The sequence below is a fragment of the Peromyscus maniculatus genome, chromosome 14 (assembly GCF_049852395.1).
Source record: "Peromyscus maniculatus bairdii isolate BWxNUB_F1_BW_parent chromosome 14, HU_Pman_BW_mat_3.1, whole genome shotgun sequence".
Taxonomy (NCBI): domain Eukaryota; kingdom Metazoa; phylum Chordata; class Mammalia; order Rodentia; family Cricetidae; genus Peromyscus; species Peromyscus maniculatus.
In genome coordinates this window covers 57612593-57632129 of record NC_134865.1, presented here as the reverse complement: position 1 = coordinate 57632129, position 19537 = coordinate 57612593, and the positions used below count along the sequence as shown (strand labels likewise).

General features: G+C 53.6%; 1 protein-coding gene across 3 annotated transcripts; it reads left to right on the top strand.

Annotated features, from left to right (window-relative positions):
• Window positions 1-1862: 1862 nt before the first annotated feature.
• Rps6kl1 (ribosomal protein S6 kinase like 1) lies at window positions 1863-19324 on the top strand. 3 transcript variants are annotated; one of them, XM_042260935.2, is made up of 11 exons: window positions 1863-1960; window positions 3222-3510; window positions 4911-5035; window positions 5886-5978; window positions 13837-13884; window positions 14228-14360; window positions 15112-15720; window positions 16059-16148; window positions 16271-16353; window positions 17727-17822; window positions 18065-19324. In XM_042260935.2, exons 2-11 carry the CDS (start codon window positions 3246-3248, stop codon window positions 18173-18175), a joined length of 1653 nt encoding a protein of 550 aa, XP_042116869.2. In that variant the 5' UTR covers window positions 1863-1960; window positions 3222-3245; the 3' UTR covers window positions 18176-19324. The 3 variants fall into 3 exon arrangements, with proteins under 3 accessions (XP_042116869.2, XP_076407194.1, XP_042116870.2); XM_076551079.1 differs by having other exon boundaries at window positions 13843-13884; window positions 18065-19317; XM_042260936.2 differs by having other exon boundaries at window positions 18145-18802.
• Window positions 19325-19537: the final 213 nt, after the last annotated feature.

Here is a 19537-nt window from a genome sequence, read left to right as displayed (position 1 = left end):
TACTGCTTCAGGCTCCTGAGTGCTGGGATTGCAGTCCTGTGCCAACATTCCACTTCTGCCTTTCCTGTTGTGACTGTTCCTGCCAACAGCATTTATGTACTGATTTTCACATCAGCGTGTGTTTGAGTCTCACACATACCCAGGAGCGGAATGCTGGGTGGTTTGTAACTGTACATTCGACTTTGTGAGCATCTGCTAACTCACTTTCTGCAGATCCATATCACGCACATCCTCAACAGCGGTGTACGGTTCCAGTTTCTCCAGAACTTTGTCAAGCCTTGCTACGGTGATCATTCTTTTTTTTTGGGGGGGGGGGATTGTTTGTTTGTTTTTTGAGACAGGGTTTCTCTGTGTAGTTTTGTGCCTTTCCTGTGAACTCACTTTGTAGACCAGGCTGGCCTCGAACTCACAGAGATCCTCCTGCCTCTGCCTCCCGAGTGCTGGGATTAAAGGCGTGTGCCACCACTGCCCAGCCTATGGTAATCATTCTTATTGCGGACACCCAGTGGGTGTTAGTGATTTGTTGTTTTAATTTGCATTCCCTTAGGGACCAATGATATTGAATATCTTCTCATCTTATTAGTTATTTTCACGTCTTCTTTGAAGAAATTATTAAAATCCTTCGCTCAGTTTTGAACTTCTCATCTTTGAACTTTAGCGAAAACTTGAAATTTTTGTTTAACATGTGTAGTGGTTTGAATGAAAATGGCCCCCATAGACCGTTTGAATGCTTTGGGAGTGGCACTCTTTGATAGGATTAGAAGGATTAGGAGATGTGGTCTTGCTGGAGGAAGTGTGTTTTGAGGTTTCGAAAGCCCATTGGAGACCCAGCCTCTCTCTGCCTATGGATCAGGATTTAGTTCTCAGCGACTGCCCTGGGCTCTAGTACGCTGCCATGCCCCCCACCGTGGTGATAATGGACTTACCTCTGAAACTGTAAGCCAGCCCCAGTTAGATGCTTTCTTTCACAAGAGTTGCCCAGGTCATGGCGTCTCTTCAGAGCAATAGAACCGTGACCAAGACAAAATGTAGGAGTTCTTTTGTGTGTTCTGCATACCAGACCCTTATCAAACTCGCGATTTCCAAGCATCCCCTCCCATTCCACGGGAAACGCTTTAGTTTTGTTCTCGCTTGTTGGGTTCCAGATATTTTATTATATTAATAAAGAGATACATCTGGGGCTGGTGAGGTGGCTCAGACTGGTGCCCCGAGTTTGATCCCCAGAGAAAGCAACAGCTCTGGGGGCGAGGGGGTGTGGAGGAGGAAGAGGAGTCAGAGGGTACCTTTGTAGAAAGCTCTCAAAGAGACAAGGCCATGGCGAAGTGCAGGGTGGGCCTGACAGGTGAGGGGCTCGGGTCAGATGTGGCTTTCTTGGCAATGCCTTTGACTCCAGGATAGGCCAAAGACCCCTGTGCTGCCTAACTCTGTACCACTCGCTTGACCTTAGTGCCCAGGAAGACCCGGGCAGATCTGTCGAGGCCGTTGAGGCATCCCTCCACCTAGACCCTGGGGCAGAGGACATACCCAGCAAAGAAACATTGACTAACTGACATAGAGAATGAGAAACGTCCCAGAACTGCGTGGTGCGTTTTATTTGGCCTAGAGGTCTGAGGCAGTCCCCCCCCCCCCGCATCCCTGGGTGACAACAGACCTCTTCCCTCCACCCTACACACACCCATCCCCATCCATCTCCACCCATTCCCACTCCCACCCCGGTCCCAGTGTCAGACCTCGCAAACTCTAGGGCTTTAAGAGCTGTCAGAGGCCGAGGAGGACGGTGATTGGAGGTTTATTCTAACGGGTTGAGGATGAGCTCATCCGCAGCCAATGGCCAGCAGGCGCCCGGCTAGACGCCCCACCCCCTCCCCCCCAGGCACCTGCGGAAGGGCGGTAGGCACGGACCCTTGCGGAGGTGAAGGGACAGCGTTAGCCGGGAGGCCCGGAGCTGGCACGCGGACAGGTACAGTGTTTGCTCGGGGCTCCTCAGTCATCCTGCCAGGCGAGGAGGAGCCTTCCAATCCCTGCCTCAGCCCGACCTCCTTGGATGTCCCCCGGAGGGATGCAACTTGTATGCCTGGGACGTGCAGGCGCTGCTTTGCTTGACATGTGTGTCGTCTAAGGCAGGCGGCTCCGACCCGAAACCCGCAGCCCTGCGCAGCAGGCGTTGGTGCCCCGAGCACAGCCCAGGAAGCTACCTGTCCCGCTGGGCCTGGCAGAGCAGGGAGGCCGCCTTTCTCCATGCCCTGGCCTCACCCTTCTGGCTGCTTGGAGATGTGTGTTTCCTCCCCGACCTCTCCCTTTATTCTGTGTGATCAAAACTCCCCCTGGCTATTTTCCAGGGTACCTGAGACAGCAGAGGTGGCTGCCGGGACTGCTGTGAGGGACAGAGTCCATGCTGCTGGCTGCTTCCTCTCTGCCCCTTCCACGCTAGCAGCTGCCATTCTGGTCCCTCGGGCCACTGGTGTTACACATCGCTTAGGGAGGGGGTGGTGTCAGGTCCTTGGGAGGACGCACTGGCCCTCTGGTCTTCTGAGGGTCAGAAGGAAAAGCCATCAACTCACCCTGACAATCACTGAACTCCACGTGAACTGTCACTCACTCATCTCAGCTGCTAAGGGGCTTTGATGAGCTCTGCCCTTCCCGCTTGGTGCCTGGGGAATGAGGGGTTTCCTCCCTCGCTGACTCCTGACCTCGGGGGCAAAGCTAACAAAAAGCCTAGACATGTGTTATGTCTAGGGGAGAGGTACCAGGAGCTGAAGCCCAAGGCTGAATGAAATTCCACAAGGAAAGCAGGGGGGGAGGAGGTGAGGCGGAGGTGGGGGTGTTCCTGTGGGAGCAGAAGCTTTGAGCCCGTGTGTGACTTCTGTATGCTTACTGTGTGCTAGACACTGAGTTTGCTCTGTGGACACTTTTTGATGGTGGCTGTGGACCACAGGCATCCCAGCTCCCGGTGCTCCACATCTTACAACACGCTGGGGAAGTACTTGTGGAATTGAATCTGAACAGAAAAGAAAAGAAAGGTGCCAGCTGTGTTATTCTATCGTTACCTCCCCTGAGGCAGGACCCGGCTCAATGAAAGGGACCTTGCCAACGTTAGCCTGAACCCCTCCACCTTGCACGTGGATATCTGTCTCTCCGATGTTTAGTGGAGGACGCTGGAGTAGTCCAGGTAGGGGTGTGGCTCCCAGCAAGTGCCTCCCTAATGCATTTGCTTCTTCCAGGTCACAGCTGCAGGAACGACCACTATGAGCCTGGTAGCCTGTGAATGTCCACCTGGCCCAGGCCCGGAGCCGGAGCCCTGTTCACGAGCACGGTCCCAGGCCTGCATGTACCTGGAACAGATCCGTAACCGGGTAGCTGCAGGGGCCCCAGACGTGACCAAACGTGATTACCTGGTAGATGCAGCTACACAGATCCGCCTGGCGCTGGAGCGAGATGTTAGTGAGGACTATGAGGCGGCCTTCAACCACTACCAGAACGGTGTGGATGTGCTACTCCGTGGCGTACATGGTGAGGGCGGGGATGCTTGGGGACAGAAGGCCGGTGGGAAAGGGCCAGTGAAGCATCTTTTGTATGTCTACACTAGGGGTGTGGGGCACAGCACTCACCCTGCCAGGCCTCCGTGAAGGACAATAATGAGGACTTGAATTTATTAAGGCATTCCTACATGGCAGACCCCACTAGGCTTTACCTATATTAACTCATTTGAGTCTCACGTTAATAGACTTGTTTATTGCATGAAGTTACAAGTATACCGGAGTTATTATTACCATCATTATCTGAAATAGGTCTTTTACTGTTGCCCAGGCTGGTCTTCCTATCTCAGTCTCCTGACTGCTCAGACTACAAGTGTGTGTGTGTGTGGCTCTGGGCAAGAACTAATGTTCATACTAACTTTCCAGATGAAGAAATTGAGGCATGGAACAGTTAAAGAACTTGCTCAAGGCTCCGCAAAGGCCCCACAGCTCCCAAGGGGGACATCGGGAGTTGGAACTGTTTCTGCTCCTGTGGCTGTGCACTTGGCCTGCCGCACTTGGCTAGTCATGGAGCTGGGCTGGGCGGTGGCCCTGTGGAAGCTTGCCCTCCAGATGAGGGGAGAGGGCTGACTGACAGGTGGATGTGTAATTATAGTCCTGGGTGAGGAGCCCAACGGGGGGGGGGGGGCCGCGGCAAAGGTGGGGAAGAGGAAAACGGGTCAGACGGGCCTGGCACAGGACATTTTCTAGACACGAAAACGAATGGGGCTGCTGAAGGACAGCATGTGTATTGTCCAGGGGAGAGTCTGGCAAGTGTTCCGAAGATGGGGAGGGGGGCCCAGGCCTATGGGGGAATGAGAAGGGGTGATCAGGGCAGGATGAGGCATTTCCATGCTGAGGCCAGTTTGAGACTCTAGAGTCTTGTGGCCATGGTCACAGTCACCCTAACTCTCTGCTGAAGAGACCCTTCCATGCCTAGGCTTCAGGAGTGCCTGATGCATTCCTTTTCCACCTAATCTGGTCTCCACCCTGGCCTTTTCCATGGCTGGCAGAGATAGAGGAAGCACTGTATTCTGGAAGTTTCTCTCCCCTCTTCTGAAGGAAAATGCCCTGCAAATATCCACCTTGTTCCTTCCCAGGCTGTGAGAACAGCCAGCGAGGTGGTGGGCACCAGCTGTGAAGAGCTGAGGGGTGACTGTCCTTCCCAGTCTCCTCCTGCATCTTTCTCCTCGGCCCCTGCTCTCACCTCAGAGCAGGAGCTCCAACGGAGCCAGGGGATGAGCCAGCTTAAACTGTCTGCAAACTAGGAGCCACCGGCTGTGATGGGCAGAGGTAGTTAACAGGAGCTGGCCTCTCAGCCCACCAGTAAAGCCCAGGATCGAGAGCAGGGGTGCAGCCCGGGTGACCACAGATGTTGACCTCACCCCCCTACAGTTGACCCCAACAAGGAGAGATGCGAAGCTGTGAAGTTGAAAATTGCCAAGTACCTCCGGAGGGCAGAGGAGATCTTTAACTGCCACCTGCAGCGGACGCTGGGCAGCGGAGCCAGCCCGGACACGGTGAGGAGACCCTCCCTGGGTCCCTCAGGAAGAGGAGGACTCTGGGAGAGACAGCCACGTCCCACCCCCACCCCCCTCCCGATTCAGGGAAGAGTGGGTAGTGGAGGGTGTGAGTCCAAGTGTGAGCCAGGGGTGCCCTCCCATCCTTCCTCTCTCTCCCACACCCTCACACCTCATTCAGCCTCACGGAGCACTTGGCATGCATGACACAGACACCCACCCCAGTCTGCATGGGACTCCACGCCGTTTCTCATGTGTACCCTTAGCGTCTCTGGACTCTTGTTTCTGGTGAGTGGGCACACCACAAGTATTTGGAATGTATACACACACACACACACACACACACACGCACGCACGCACGCACGCACACAACTATGCATTCAATGCTCCTCCTGCTGCTTTCCTAACCCACTAACCAAATGCACGCTCCATACCACGGGCCTGCACACTCCTAGGCTCACTGTGTCCTGTAGCTTTCCTTTTTTTCACAAAAGTAGGTTGTCTAAATTTTGAGGCTGAGACCCACATGTTCCCACCCCAAACCCTGAGAGCATCTGCCTTTTGTAGACAAGGCTTTTTGAGAAGGGGCTTCTAAGTCCCCAAGAAGCAGTCCTAGCATGACCTGGTAAGGGCTGAGCAAAAAGTCAACCTGGGTGCCTTGAACCAGGGTACCCCCCCAACTCTGAGTCAAGAACAGTCCTCTGCTCAGTCTGTCCCTTTGAGGCAGGGTCTTTCTGGACCCTAAGTCCTACCCACTGCGGCCCCCAGGACTCTCCTGGCATCCAGAAGTGCCTATCCACAGCCAAAGCGGAGGCAGCCACGGCTGAGGCCTTGTTTCCTTCCTCTGCAGGGCTTCAGCAGCCTGAGGCTCCGGCCCATCCGCACACTGAGCTCTGCTCTGGAACAGCTGAGGGGATGCAGGGTGATTGGGATCATCGAGAAGGTGAGGAAGCACCGGGTGTGGGAAGGGAAGCAGATGTGTACAGTCGGGTAGAGGGTGAGGAACGGGTGGGGCGGGGCGGGAGGCGGGGCGGGGTGGGAGGCGGGGCGGGAGGCGGGGCGGGAGGGGCGGGGCAGGGCGGGAGGCGGGGCAGGTCTTTCTTGTCAGACCATCTTTGGACCGCCAGCCCCCAAATAACAACACAGAGACTTATTAATTACGAAAGCTTGGCCTTAGCATAGGTTCCTTCCCAGCTAACTCTCATAACTTCTATGTTCTGCCGTGTGGCTTTCTTACCTCTCTTGCATTCTGTATGTCCAGCTGGTTCCGAATCTCGCTAGTGTCTCATGCACGTCTAGTTTCATCTTCTGAGTTCCTCTCTGCCTGGAAGTCCCGCCCATTCTGTCCTGCCTAGCTATTGGCCATTCAGCTCTTGACTAAACCAATCACAGTGATACATCTTCACACGGTGTAAACAAATGTTCTGCACCAGGAAGATACCTGCAGCAGCTGCCTGCATCCAGAGGGTGGTGTGCGGCTCAGAGAGGATAGGAGCTGGGCCCAGTGGCTCCTCTTCTCTCCCAGATCCACCAGTCAGGTTCTAGAGAGGAAAATGAGATCATCTGTTCCCCTCTACCTTCCAGCTCTGACCCAGGAAACCCTCAGAGACTGTGGGAGGAGCTGTGCCCAGGGTCCTCTTCAGCACTCACCGCCCTGCTCACCCCCACTTCCCACAATCCTCCACCTTACACTCACTCTGCACGCCAGGCCTGCAGCCCTGAGTATCCCTGACACACACAGCTAAGCACTTCCTGTGCCGAAAGGTCCCTCTCCCAGACTGGCCAGTGGATATATGCACTTCTGTGAGGTGGCTTGTGTCGTCCAGGGCCTTGGTCGCCACACCCTTTCTCGTATTCTGGTATTCCTGCCCTCATCTGACCCCGTCTTGTACCATTTCCCTTTCCATTAATTCAGGGTGGACAAGAAGACAGGACATGACGGCCTAACCCCTACTGAAGTAGAGAAATCTGAGGGACAAAGAGATCATATAAGAGTTGAGCCTGTGCCGGGCGTTGGTGGCGCACACCTTTAATCCCAGCACCCGGGAGGCAGAGCCAGGTGGATCTCTGTGAGTTCGAGGCCAGCCTGGGCTACAGAGTGAGATCCAGAACAGGCACCAAAACTACGCAGAGAAACCCTGTTTCAAAAAACAAAAACAAAGAGAGAGAGAGAGAGAGAGAGAGAGAGAGAGAGAGAGAGAGAGAGAGAGAATTGAGCCTGTATTGAATTGCCCTCTGCCTCTAGCCCAGGCCTCTCTAAATAGTTCTTTCCCAAACAGGCCATTTATGAGAGACATCTGGTGAGTTTCTCAAATATACGGATATCAGGACTCCATGCCAAACCTATGGAATCGGAATTTCTAGGGTTGAACCCAAGAATGTGTAGTTTAAAACACTGGGCAATTTTGGTGGGTCTGGGAGCCCATAGAGAAAAGGACAGCACTGTGGGGTTCTCGGCCATAGGGGAGGGCAGCCTGCTGCCAGGGAGGAGGGCCTGGGTTTGGCCAATGAACTATATACAAGTCCCCTCACAGCTCTGAGAATCGGTTTCCTCATTAGCAAAGTAGGGTGGGAATTCTACCCCAAAGGGGTGATCTGGGAAGGAAGTGGAACCGTTTTTGGGAAAGGCCTGGCACACACTAAGACGCTGAATGTGTGGTTGATGGATCTGAGCGTAAGCGACAAGGGCAGGAGGCGCTAGTTCCTATCTCTAGGCCTTGCTCCAGCCGCTTCTCCCGGGTCCCGGGAACAGCTGAAGGCCCAGCCAGCTTCCCATCTGTGGAAGTCTTCCCTCCCAGTGAACTGCCCAGTGGCCACAGCCTGACCTTGGCTAAGCACAGCTGCTCTCACAGACAGACTGACACCATGTCTCTGAGTGAGATGCCAGTTATTAAGAGAGGGGTTCCACACTGAGGAAGTTTGGGGAACAGTGAATTGAAGTTACACCACTTGCACTTTAATTTGAGACATTCTCAGAGCTTTCTGAGATGTGCATGAATAGGAGTCCCCATGGAATCTGTGACTCAGAAGGCTCCAATTTGTTCAATCCTGGGGCATGCATATGTGCAAAGCATTTTAAACATCAGTGCCGAAGCCCGTGCAGAGAGAAAGTACACATTAAGATATTGAGGTTGCGCCAGGCAGTGGCGGCACACGCCTTTAATCCCAGCACTCAGGAGGCAGAGCCAGGCGGATCTCTGTGAGTTCGAGGCCAGTCTGGTCTACAGAGTGAGTTCCAGGACAGGCACCAAAACGACACAGAGAAACCCTGTCTCGAAAAACCAAAAAAAAAAAAAAAAAAAAAAGAAAGAAAGAAAAAGAAAAGAAAAGAAAAAAGATATTTAGATTGCCTCTTTCCATTTTTACCCTCTCTCAGATACTCAAGTGGTGAATGCCAGCTCCCTCCTGGGGTCGTTCTTCCTCCCCTGGGTTATGCCCAAGCCAGGGACAGGAATTTCCCCAAATTAGGGAAGGTGTTAGGGCCATCGTTCCCATTCCACGGCTCTGCCCAGGCAGATCCGGGTGGCAGGGCTGTGCCAGTGTCTGCCAGTGGTAGCCCTCAGGCTCAGGAAGGGAGCCAAGGGCTTGCTCAGGACAACCCTGTGTCCCTTAAAAGTGTTGGCTGTGGGGCTGACAGGGAGGGATGGAGGTGGTAAGGGAGCAGTGAGGTGAGCGTGTCAGGGACTAGGTAGGCAGCCAGGATGCTCAGGGGGCTGTTTCAGGGATTGTTCCCACCTCCCTCTGGACCTCCTCAGAGAGCCATGCTGAGTCCGCCGTGGGGAAGAAAGGGTTCCTGATATGCTTCTTGTTTGATTTGGCTCAAATACAGGTGATTTTTGTCTATTTGTTTTTGTTTTGATTTGCGGGGGGGCAGTTCTTTGAGACAGAGTTTCTCTGTGTAACAACTCTGGCTGTCCTGGAACTCCCTTTGTAGACCAGGCTGGCCTGGAACTCACCTGCATCTGCCTCCCGAGTGCTGACTGGGATCAAAGGTGTGCACCATCACACCAGCCTGTTTTTTTTTTGTTGTTGTTGTTTTTTAATTGTTACCAACATTTTCAAATGTGCAGATTTCATATAAAAGTCCATATTTTAAGCTTCTCCTGGTGGGGGGAAAAAAGGGTGCTCTGGAAATGTGGGGCTCACATTGCCACGAAGCAGTAGGGCGCCCAGGAGGAGCTGCCCACTTCAAAGGAGGCACTACTGGCCTTGTCCGCCATCTGCTCCAACTTTGCTCAAGCGTCTGCTCCCCTCTAACTAAGCCCCAGTTTAAGAATCTGTCTGAGCCGGGCATGATATCTTTAATCCTAGCACTGGGAGAGGCAGAAGCAGGAGGATCTCTGTGAGTTCGAGGCCAGCCTGGTCTACATAACAAGTTGTAGGTCTGTCCGTCAGGGCTTATAATAGAGAGACCCCCATCTCAAAAACACACAAGAACACCTTTGAAGCTTTGGGGCTTGTTAGCGTCATGAGAGGTTCCACTGAAGATCTAGATGTCTTATGCTTTTTTTTTTTTTTTTTTTTTTTTTTGGTTTTTCGAGACAGGGTTTCTCTGTGTAGCTTTGCGCCTTTCCTGGAGCTCACTTGGTAGCCCAGGCTGGCCTCGAACTCACAGAGATCCTCCTGGCTCTGCCTCCCGAGTGCTGGGATTAAAGGCGTGCGCCACCACCGCCCGGCTGTCTTATGCTTCTTTAAAGAAAGGCCTTATTGTGTTTCAACAACGCAAGCTGTATCTCCATGCTCCCCAGAGCTCCCTGCCTGCCTTCCGCCTTTTCTTCCGTTGTGTGGTGTGTATGCATGTGTGCCCATGCATGTGCCCCTGAGCACACACAGGATGCGGCTGTCCCGCTCTGTCCTCTCTACTGTGTTCCCTTAGGGTCTCTCACTGAACTGGCTGGTGGCCAGCATGACCCAGTGACCCTTTGTCTCTGCTCCCCAACAGTGCTGCTGCTTACATGGCTGCTGAAGATCTGAACCCAGGTTTCATACCTTCACAGTAAGCCCTCTTGGCCACTTAGCCATTTCCCTGGCCCCTTGGGAGGAAGTGTGTGTGTGTGTGTGTGTGTGTGTGTGTGTGTGTGTGTGGCCACAACTGTCTTCCATCTTCCCAATTATAAGGCTAACATCCCATTTGTGGATTGATTAAAATCCAGTGTTCTGTGTCTCAGCTGTATGGACTCCATCACACAGAAAGCGGTGCTTGGCAGTGCTATGATTTAATAATTATCCCCCACTTTTGAGACAGGGTCTCGTGTAGCCCAGAATGGCTGCAAACTTGCCGTGTAGCTAAGGGTGACCTTAAACTCCTGATTTTCCTGTCTCCATATCCTGAGGACTGCGATGACAGGTATATGCCACTATTCCCAATTTATATGATGCTGAGGATCAAACCCAGGGTCTTTCTCTCTCTCGGTTTTTTTTCAAGACAGGGTTTCTCGGTGTAGTTTTGGTGCCTGTCCTGGAACTCACTCTGTAGACCAGGCTGGCCTCAAACTCACAGAGATCCACCTGCCTCTGCCTCCTGAGTGCTGGGATTAAAGGCGTGCGCCGCCATCACCCAGCTTCAAACCCAGGATTTCACGTGTGCTGGGCAAGCACTCTACCAACTAAGCAACATCCCCAGCCCCTTAACGACCGACTGTCTTAAAGGGAACAAAGTTAAGACTCGAGGAAGTCAGGTGTTGGGTGTTCTGTCCTCCAAGGCACTTAGCAGAGGCAGAGGATTTTTTTATTTGTTTGTTTGTTTGTGTCAATGGGAAAATGCCTGCGCTACTAACAATACACTGGAAGAGAAGCAAGTTAGAAAAGAGAGAGAGAGAGAGAGAGAGAGAGAGAGAGAGAGAGAGAGAGAGAGAAGGAAGAAAAGAGGGAGGAAAAGAAATTAATTCACTGTTGTACCTAACTTTAAGATAATTGTTGTTAACATTTAAGCTAACTCCTTCTGTAAAATGGGTTTAACGTGTCTTAAATACAGAGGTTTTTGATGCACGGGCCCTCTTTAATTTCTGTCTCCCATCCTTGTTGAGTTTCAGACTGTAAATCAGAGGGCTTGACCAAGAAGGAGGTGGCGGGGAATCCCGCTTGGGGAAGGCTGGGTGGGGAATCATCTGGGGTGTCAATACTTGTGGGAAACTTTTCTTAAATCGCCCCGGCCGTTTTCTGCCTCTTCAAATATTGCACAAGTTTGGTCAGGGAGCCAAGGCCCTCTTGAGTCAGGTCTCCAGCCATTAGAGGGAGACCTCTTGTGGTCAAAAGGGCTACTGCTGCCCCGATGTAGGAAGGAGGGGGTGGGGCTCCTGTAGCCCGGCAGGCACTTACCCACTCAGGATCAGCCTGTCTGGATTCAAATTCTGATGCTACCGCTTCTTAGCAGCAGGGTTGAAAGTGAGTAATTTCACTTCTCAGAACCTCAATTTCATCAATAAAGCCAGTCACTAATGACTCCCACCTGGTGGGGAGGACGCACTTAAGTAAGCTACACAAAATCCTTAGCACAGAGGAAGCACTTTGTAGTCGATGCCTGTTTCTCCTACAATGACATGGATAATTACCACGGATTAGGAGGATTTAGACTTGGAGTCTCTGCTTTTATCAAGAAGCACAATGATGCTATAAAGTATTATGAACTGCCGTGATCCCATTTTTGGGGGGCTTAGGGAAATGACTCAGTGGGTGAGAGACTTCCTGTGTAAACATGGGGACCTGAGTTTGAATCCCAGCAATTACATTAAAAAAAGCTGGGCGTGATGGGGTACGTGTCTGTAACCCCAATATGGAGGAGGTGGATAGGCTGACCCCTAGAGCTTAGCCAGCCAACCTAACTGAACAATAGGTGAGCGCCAAGCTCAGTGAGAGACTACCTCAGAAAATAAGATGGGGGGGGGGGGCTGGAGAGGTGGCTCAGAGGTTAAGAGCACTGCTTGTTCTTCCGGTGGCCCTGGGCTCAATTCCCTGCAACCACATGGTGGCTCACAACCATCTGTAATGAGATCTGGCGCCCTTCTTCTATCGTGTAGGCATACATGCAGATAGAACACTGTATACATAATAATAATAATAATAATAATAATAATAATAATAAACAAGATGGAGAACAATTAAGGAAGACACCTGGCATCATCAATTCTGTCCTCTACACATTCACACGTACATACACACACACACACACACACACACGCACACGCACACGCACACGCACACGCACACACGCACACGCACAAAAACCCACCACAAGAACAAGGTTCTGAGAATTTGTGTGGCTTGGCAAGTGTGCAATATTCTCACGACTTTCACTGAGGGCTTTCCTATTTATGGCCTAATAAACCAGTGATAGAGCAAGAGTGGGTGTTTATAATTCCTCTTTGGTCAGTTTGTTTGAAAGTCAGTTTATCTGCCCAAGCTCTAAAACTGGGGCCCTTAGCTGGGGGATCTAAGTAACAGAGTTCTTGACTAGCATGTATGAGGGCCTAGGTTCACTCCCCAAGGGCATAAAAAAACAATCCAGGGCTCTCTTCCCCACTCCATAGGCTACAGCTTTCACTGCTGTCTGGTAGTGTGGGCCCTGCTTCCCCTCTGGCCAGCTTGTCTGGTCAAGTAGTGACATCAGAGTGCTGTCTGGCCTTTGCCGTCATCCTGACAGAATCCTGCCCCCCTGCTCTGACACAGCCATATGGCCACTCCCTCCCTCTCTGACAGCTGGGTCCACCCTTGCCTGCCCAGGAGATGATTCAAGGATTCAACTCTAAAGAAGGCTTGGTGGTGGGTGGACCACTACCTCTCACCAAAGCCACCCAGAGAAGGAGAGAGCTGCTACCAGAGGGCAGCCTCAGGTGGTTGGTGTGCACGATCACACTTTAAGAGGAAGTGTAGCAAGGCAGAGAAGTTCCTGGTCTGTCAAACCTGCCTCGCTCGGTCTACACGGCCTGGAACCACATTCTCAAGAGCCTCAGCTCCTCCACTTGTTTGGTTTTTGTTTGTTTGTTTGTTTTTCAAGACAGGGTTTCTTTGTGTAGCCTTGGCTGTTCTGGAACTCTCTCTGTAGAGCAGACTGACCTCGAACTCACGGGGATCCACCTGCATCTGCCTCCCGAGTGCTGGGATTAAAGGAGTGCACCTCCACTGCCTGGCTGGTTTGGGTTTGAGACAAGGATTTACCGTGTAGTCTTGGCTGGCTTTGAACTCAGAGAGATCCACCTGCCTCTGCCTTTCTTAATCTCTGCTGGGATTAAAGGCGTACGCCACCATGCCTAGCCTAGCTCCACTTGTAAGCAAGGCTCAGGAGAACTGACTAGCTATTAGGACCTTCAGCCATGCCACCTCCAACCCCTGCCTGGGTGATGGGCTCTGGCCAAAGCCTGGAGTGAGGGGTTGACCTTGGCTGTCCTTGGGCCGCACAGAGCCTAGCTAGTGTGGACAGGTAGGGAGAGGGGTGGCCTAATGACGGTTCTGGCAGACACAGCAGAGGATCGTAGACCACTCGCCATCATATGTGAGGTACCTACTTCACCCTTGAACTTTGCAGAACTGTGGGGATCCCGGGTGAGACAGGATGGTCCCACCTTGTGGAGCTCACAACTGGGGGAGACAGGAGGTTAGATAACGTGAGAAAGTTCTCCTGAGAGTAAGCCCAAAAACACCAGAGATAGGGTAGTCATCCCAGATGCTGCAGGAAAACACACCAGAGCTTAGATCTTTGGGTAGAGCCAGGGAAGGCCACTAAGACGGGATGGATGTCGTCCTCAGGGCATGGAAAGCCCGAGAACTAACACACACCGTGACCAGTGCCTCCTGGATTTTGGCAGGTGCAGTTGGTCCAGGACCCAGCAACGGGAGGAACCTTTGTTGTGAAGGCAAGTGCTACCCAAGCTGTGCTGCCCCGTGGCACTCCCTTGGGACTTTCTTGGAGCTTTTGAGACCCCTGCCTGCCTTTTCCCATCTCCCCAGGATGTATATATGAGGCCCTCGCTCCCTCCAAAGTCCAAAGCTGCTTGTTCTTCTGAGCACTGCCCCAGGCATGGCCTCCAAGGCTGATCTACATGCACACTACCTCACCCTTGGACATTAGACTCTGTGGGATAAGAGGGTTGAGGACTGGACCGGGACTGCTCAGGCTGGCTTCCAACCCCTATCCTGTGCCCTGCAGCCAGAGCATAGGCAACATCAGCTCATCTACATGCCCTGTCCCATCCCCAGGGCCTTCCCAGGTGCCACATGGGAAGCCAGGAGCGGCTGACGATCATCCCACATGGAGTGCCCTACATGACAAAGTTGCTGCGATACTTTGTGAGTGAGGACTCCATCTTCTTGCACCTGGAGCATGTGCAAGGTGAGGGGACCTGTGCCCTCTCCCCGTCCCCCTCCCCCGTACCACCCCCCCCCGTCCCGTCCCCCCTGCTGAGCCCTGGGGAGGAGTGTGGCTTGCTCCAGATGTGTGGCACAGACAGGGAACCCTCAGCCTTTCTGAAGGCTGAGAGCAGAGCCAGGCTGTTGGGAACCTCTCTGTGGTGCCCAGGGAAGAGGGGACATCCCCACCCTAGGCAGGTGAAGAGGAGGGCATTTATTCAGCTTTCTCCTCTGTGGCCATTCGCTTTAGTCTTGGCTCCTTGCACTTTTCCTGGTCAGTGCCACCCCTAGTGGCCGCAGAGTGGCTGGTGACGAAAACTGTAAAGATGGGAACTGAGCCATGAAGCCGATCCTTAGTGACTTTCAAATGTGCGGCACAACCTTGGGTCATGGCGTAGGCACCGTAAATCCGGGCTTGGCCCATTGGCCTTCTGTGACACCACTTTCCTTAAAACAAAAGAGGAGGTAGGACATGTTGAACACCAGTTTTCCAAGAAACTGGTGCTCCACTTAATCCAAGCTCACGAGCATCAGGTATGCATGCGGGCTGTGAAGTAGGTCAGAGTCGGGGAGAGTGTGTCCTAGGTCACAAGGGGAAGAGCAGGGTGATGAGATGGCTGAGTAACGCCAGGAGCCCCGAGAAGCAGACAGGGCATGCTGAAATGGAGGCGGTGGGGTGGGCCTAGTGTCCACACTCTTCTCCCTCCCACACTCTCACCCCCTGTTTGGCCCAGGAGGCACTCTTTGGTCACATCTGCTCTCCCAGGCCCACTTTCAATATTCTGGGCTCAAGCCTGACTCTGCCCTGGAGAAGTCAAAAGCCCAGCTCAACACCCACCTCTGCCTCATGACCCCTGCAAAGCTCCCACCGGGCCGCAGCTTGGGGCAGGAGAGGTTCCCAGTGGAGCCTCCGCGGACTTCTCGGAGCCTTCCCCCAGCCAAGGAGATCCCATGCCCCCGAGACCTCCAGAAAGAGGCTGACAGTGAGCCCTCAGCCAGGACCGGTCCTCTCTGCTCTTCGGACCTCACAGAAGCCCCGTGGGGCCACGTGCGCAGTCAAATCAGGCGAGCCGGCCAGAGTTCGAACCCTGCACCCAACCGGAGGCTCCACTGGGTCCGGGAAGGGGCTGACCGGGTGCTAGGGGCCTATGGCCGAGGCAGAGGTCAGAAGCCGCCATCAGCCAGCAGGGCCAGCCCGGGGTGTGGAAGGGCTGTCTGGAGCCCGAGGGAGGAACAGGTGAAGCAGTGGGCCGCGGAGATGCTGGTGGCACTGGAGGCCCTGCATGAGCAGGGGGTGCTGTGCCGGGACCTCAACCCACAGAACCTGCTTCTGGACCAGGCAGGTAGGAGCCCCAGCCTCTCTGCTGCAGCCCTACCCCTCAGGTGGGAGCCCAGAGTCAACAGGACCCCCGAGATCATAAGGCTACAACGCCGTTTCTCCCCACTCCCTTCCTTCCATCTGGCCCCGTACAGAGGACCCAAGCCTGGGGCTACCGCTCCAGGAACACCCCTAAGTGCTGGGCAACAAGGGGCCGTGCCCTTAGGGAGACCGCACTCGGGATGACCTTCAGCCCCTCACATGACTGTATTGGGGGGACGGACGCCTTGGGATTGCTTAGAGATGCCGGCTGCTCAATGATGCTGCTTCCAACCTTTGTCCCATCATTCCTCTCTGGACAAGGTCACATCCGACTCACATATTTCGGCCAGTGGTCCGAAGTGGAGCCCCGGTGCAGCCAGGAGGCTGTGGACCGCCTGTACAGTGCTCCAGGCAAGATGGGAGTCAGGGGAGATTCCTGGATCTCGGGTGCTTTGGTATGGGTTAAGGACAGAGGAAGGGCAGGGGCTACTAGAATGCCAACAGAAAGAAAGTGTGTCTTCTTGTTCTCGCAGAGGTCGGGGGCATTGCTGAGCTGACTGAAGCCTGTGACTGGTGGAGTTATGGGTCACTTCTGTATGAACTGCTCACAGGAACAGTGAGTAGCTGGGCAGGGTATAGAGCCCTGGGAGGCAGGGGTGTGTGTGTGTGTGTGTGTGTGTGTGTGTGTGTGTGTGTGTGTGTGTCATGGATTATAGGCTGAGCAGAGGCTTAATCAGCTAGAGTCCCAACAGAGGCAGCCTGGTTCTCCATACCTGACCTTTGGGCTGGATGTCCCTCCACCCACAAGACCACCAGCAATAGAGGAAGTCACTCCCGCCAGGCCATCAAAGACTTTAGCACTCCTACCACACAAGGGACCATTGCGAAGGATGTAAATTATATGAGCTGGGATAGCCAGAGGTTTATGGATGAGCATGCCTGGCGTGAGGTTCGGAAGGCTTCTGGATTATATCCAGTCTCTTCCACACACCCTTCAAGGCTGTAATCCCTAGACCTCAGCCTGCATCCGAGCCGGGAGCTGCTTTAACCAGCCCGGTCAGCCACGCCCACTTGCAGGCTGGGGAAGCGGCTCGGCTGGCAAACTGCCTGCGGCTCAAGCCTGAGGACTTGAGTTCGATCCTCGGCAACCCTGTCAAAGTCTAGTGTGATGACGCACATCTGTTACCCTAATACAGGGCCTGGGGTGAGACCAGCAGATTCCCAGGGCTGCCGGTCAATCAATATCGAGTTCAGTGAGTCTCAGTCTCAAAAAAAAAAAAAAAAAAAAAAAAAAAAAGGTGGAGGGCAGGAAAGACACCCAGCTTCAACCTCTGGCCTTCACATACACAGAAAACCCACTTGATTAGGCTTCGCCCTCTCTGCTCCTCTCAGAAGAGCCCAGAACTACATCTGGGGCCAACTAGGTTGGGAACAGGGGATTGGACAAACTGCAGTTGAGCAGGAAACCGTGGAGCGGCACCGGCAAACGGCGGTATGACCCAGAAGGCCAGACCTGACCTGCTTTGGTTCCCAGTGGCTCAGGGCCTCCGAGAACCCTTTACACCAACAGTCCTAAGCCCCACACGGCTCTCCTCCTGTCTTCTTGCAGCTCATCCTTACTGCAACATCCTTCCGTTCCTCTCCACTTTCCTGCCTTGGCCTCAATGGGGCCGCATGCCGTGTGGCTTGTGGGGCCTTTTTTCTGTAAGGAAGTTCTAGTGCTGTTCCCAATAGCGCCCACTCTAAAGACAACGGAGATGATGCTTCCAACAAGCTGCAGGGTCAAACCCCGATGTCAACCCAAGCCCCCTTTCCTGAGTTGGCGCTCCAGGTCTGGGCCATTAGTAGATCCTCGCCAAAGGCAACTAAACATCATCTTCCTCCTGGAATGTGTCATGGGGGTGGGGCAAGTCTTGGCTGCCATTAGGGTGTCAGCGTCCCTAAAGCGGCCTCCTCAGTGTTTCTCCTTGTCTCCCCCATCCTCTCCAGGCACTGTCCCAGAGCCACCCCTCAGGATTCCAGGCCCACACCCAACTTCAGCTGCCGGAGTGGCTCAGTCGCCCAGCAGCTTCTCTGCTGACCGAGGTGAGGTACTGGCTGGCCTAGAAATGGCTCACTGGTACGTGGGTGGGGGCTGGGGGGACCACCTGTCCAATACAAGTGCCGTCAAGTACTAGGGTGCTAGCTACCGCCAATGTCATGGGGAGGGGGTTATTGACTGGGTTAGCAGGGAACGGGCAGCCTAAGGCTTTGATGATAGGAGTCCCGGGAGGTGGGCGCCTACCTCCCTGATGGGGAAGGGATGCTGACTGAGTCTTCCCCCATAGCTGCTGCAGTTCGATCCCCAGAGGCGTCTAGGTGCTGGAGGTGGCGGCACCAGCCAACTCAAGTCCCACCCCTTTTTCAGTAGTATCCAGTGGAGCCGACTAATGGGGTGAGGGGTGGCTAAGTGGACAAAGCAGCTGGCCTGGTTCCTGACTGTCTGCCATCTGGGCTGGCCCCTCATCAGTGGACCTCAGGGGACGAAGGTGGTTTCCTGCCTGGGTCTTAGAGGACGGCCTGTCCTAAAAAGTCAGCCCCTGTAGAAGCTGTTGGAGGGGCAGTGAGGTGCGGCCTGCTGAGCAACCTATACTCGACAGTCGACAGACTCCTCGTACCCTTGGCTGGGACCCATCACGTTAAAGGGTGCCTTCTGTTGCTCTAGCTCCAAAGTACTCAACACCCGCTGAGCCCAGTGAGAACCTGGTGGCACTGCCATGTTGTACACCACTCAGGACATCTCAGGACACTGAACCTGTGGCTCAGCAGACCCAAACCAAGACAGTCCTGGGTCCATCCCAGTGAGCTGCTTCTCCCAGAGGATGCTTGTTCCACAGGGGTTGGGCCACTCGGAAGTAGGTTATTCTGTAGGGTGGAATGGAGAGAGGTGGGGAAGTCTGGCCCACCGACTTTGGAGAATAAATTAAGAAGAGAAGCCAACAGTGTTAAGAGTGGGGTAAGAATACGGCTTCACCACGTAGACTGCGTTTGAAAATAGAATAAAGAGCTTTATTCTCTGGCTGGCTCTCCTGTGTCAGAAGAGTCTGCCCCACAGGACCAACAGAAGATTCTTTCTCAGGTGTTCTTTTCCATTCTGCATTTTGGTATGAAGCTCTGTTCAATTCACTGCCCGTTCTGACTTTTAAAATGAGACACCACAGAACATACAGAGCAATTTTGCCCAGGCTTCTGGCCAGGTATTTCTGGCCTCTGAAGAACTGGCTAAGTTGGTATCTCCAGACCACATCCCCTTCCCTAGGTGTGAGGGCTGGCCTCAGGACAACCCAGTCGCTGGGGTGTGACACATGCAGCAAAACTTCACTTGATCAACACCACAGGTGGCATCTGGCATACTTCACCAATTGGGGAACTCACCAAACACACGTGTGTGTGTGTGGGGGGGGGGGGGCTACACATTGACACAGATTCCTGTTTCCGAGTCTGGAGCAGAGGACAAGGAAAGCTCTACGCTCCGTGACCAGAATCCTAGCAGCCCCTGGGGTCTGCCCCCTTGCTAATAAAGCCTCTTCTTTCTGTGGTGTCTTGGCATCATTAGTTCAGTGAAAGTGGTCTGCAAGGAAGCAGCTCCTGCTCCTACAGAACAGGCTTGGGAAAGGGCGGAGAGGGAAGAGAGACCTTAGAAGATCACGGTGCTTGAGGAAACACTACCTTAACCTCCAATGAGCCCATGGAAGATTCTCCTAAGAAAACAGAGGTTCTGGGGAGAGGTTAACTTAGAACCAACCGCTGGAGCTGGCTAC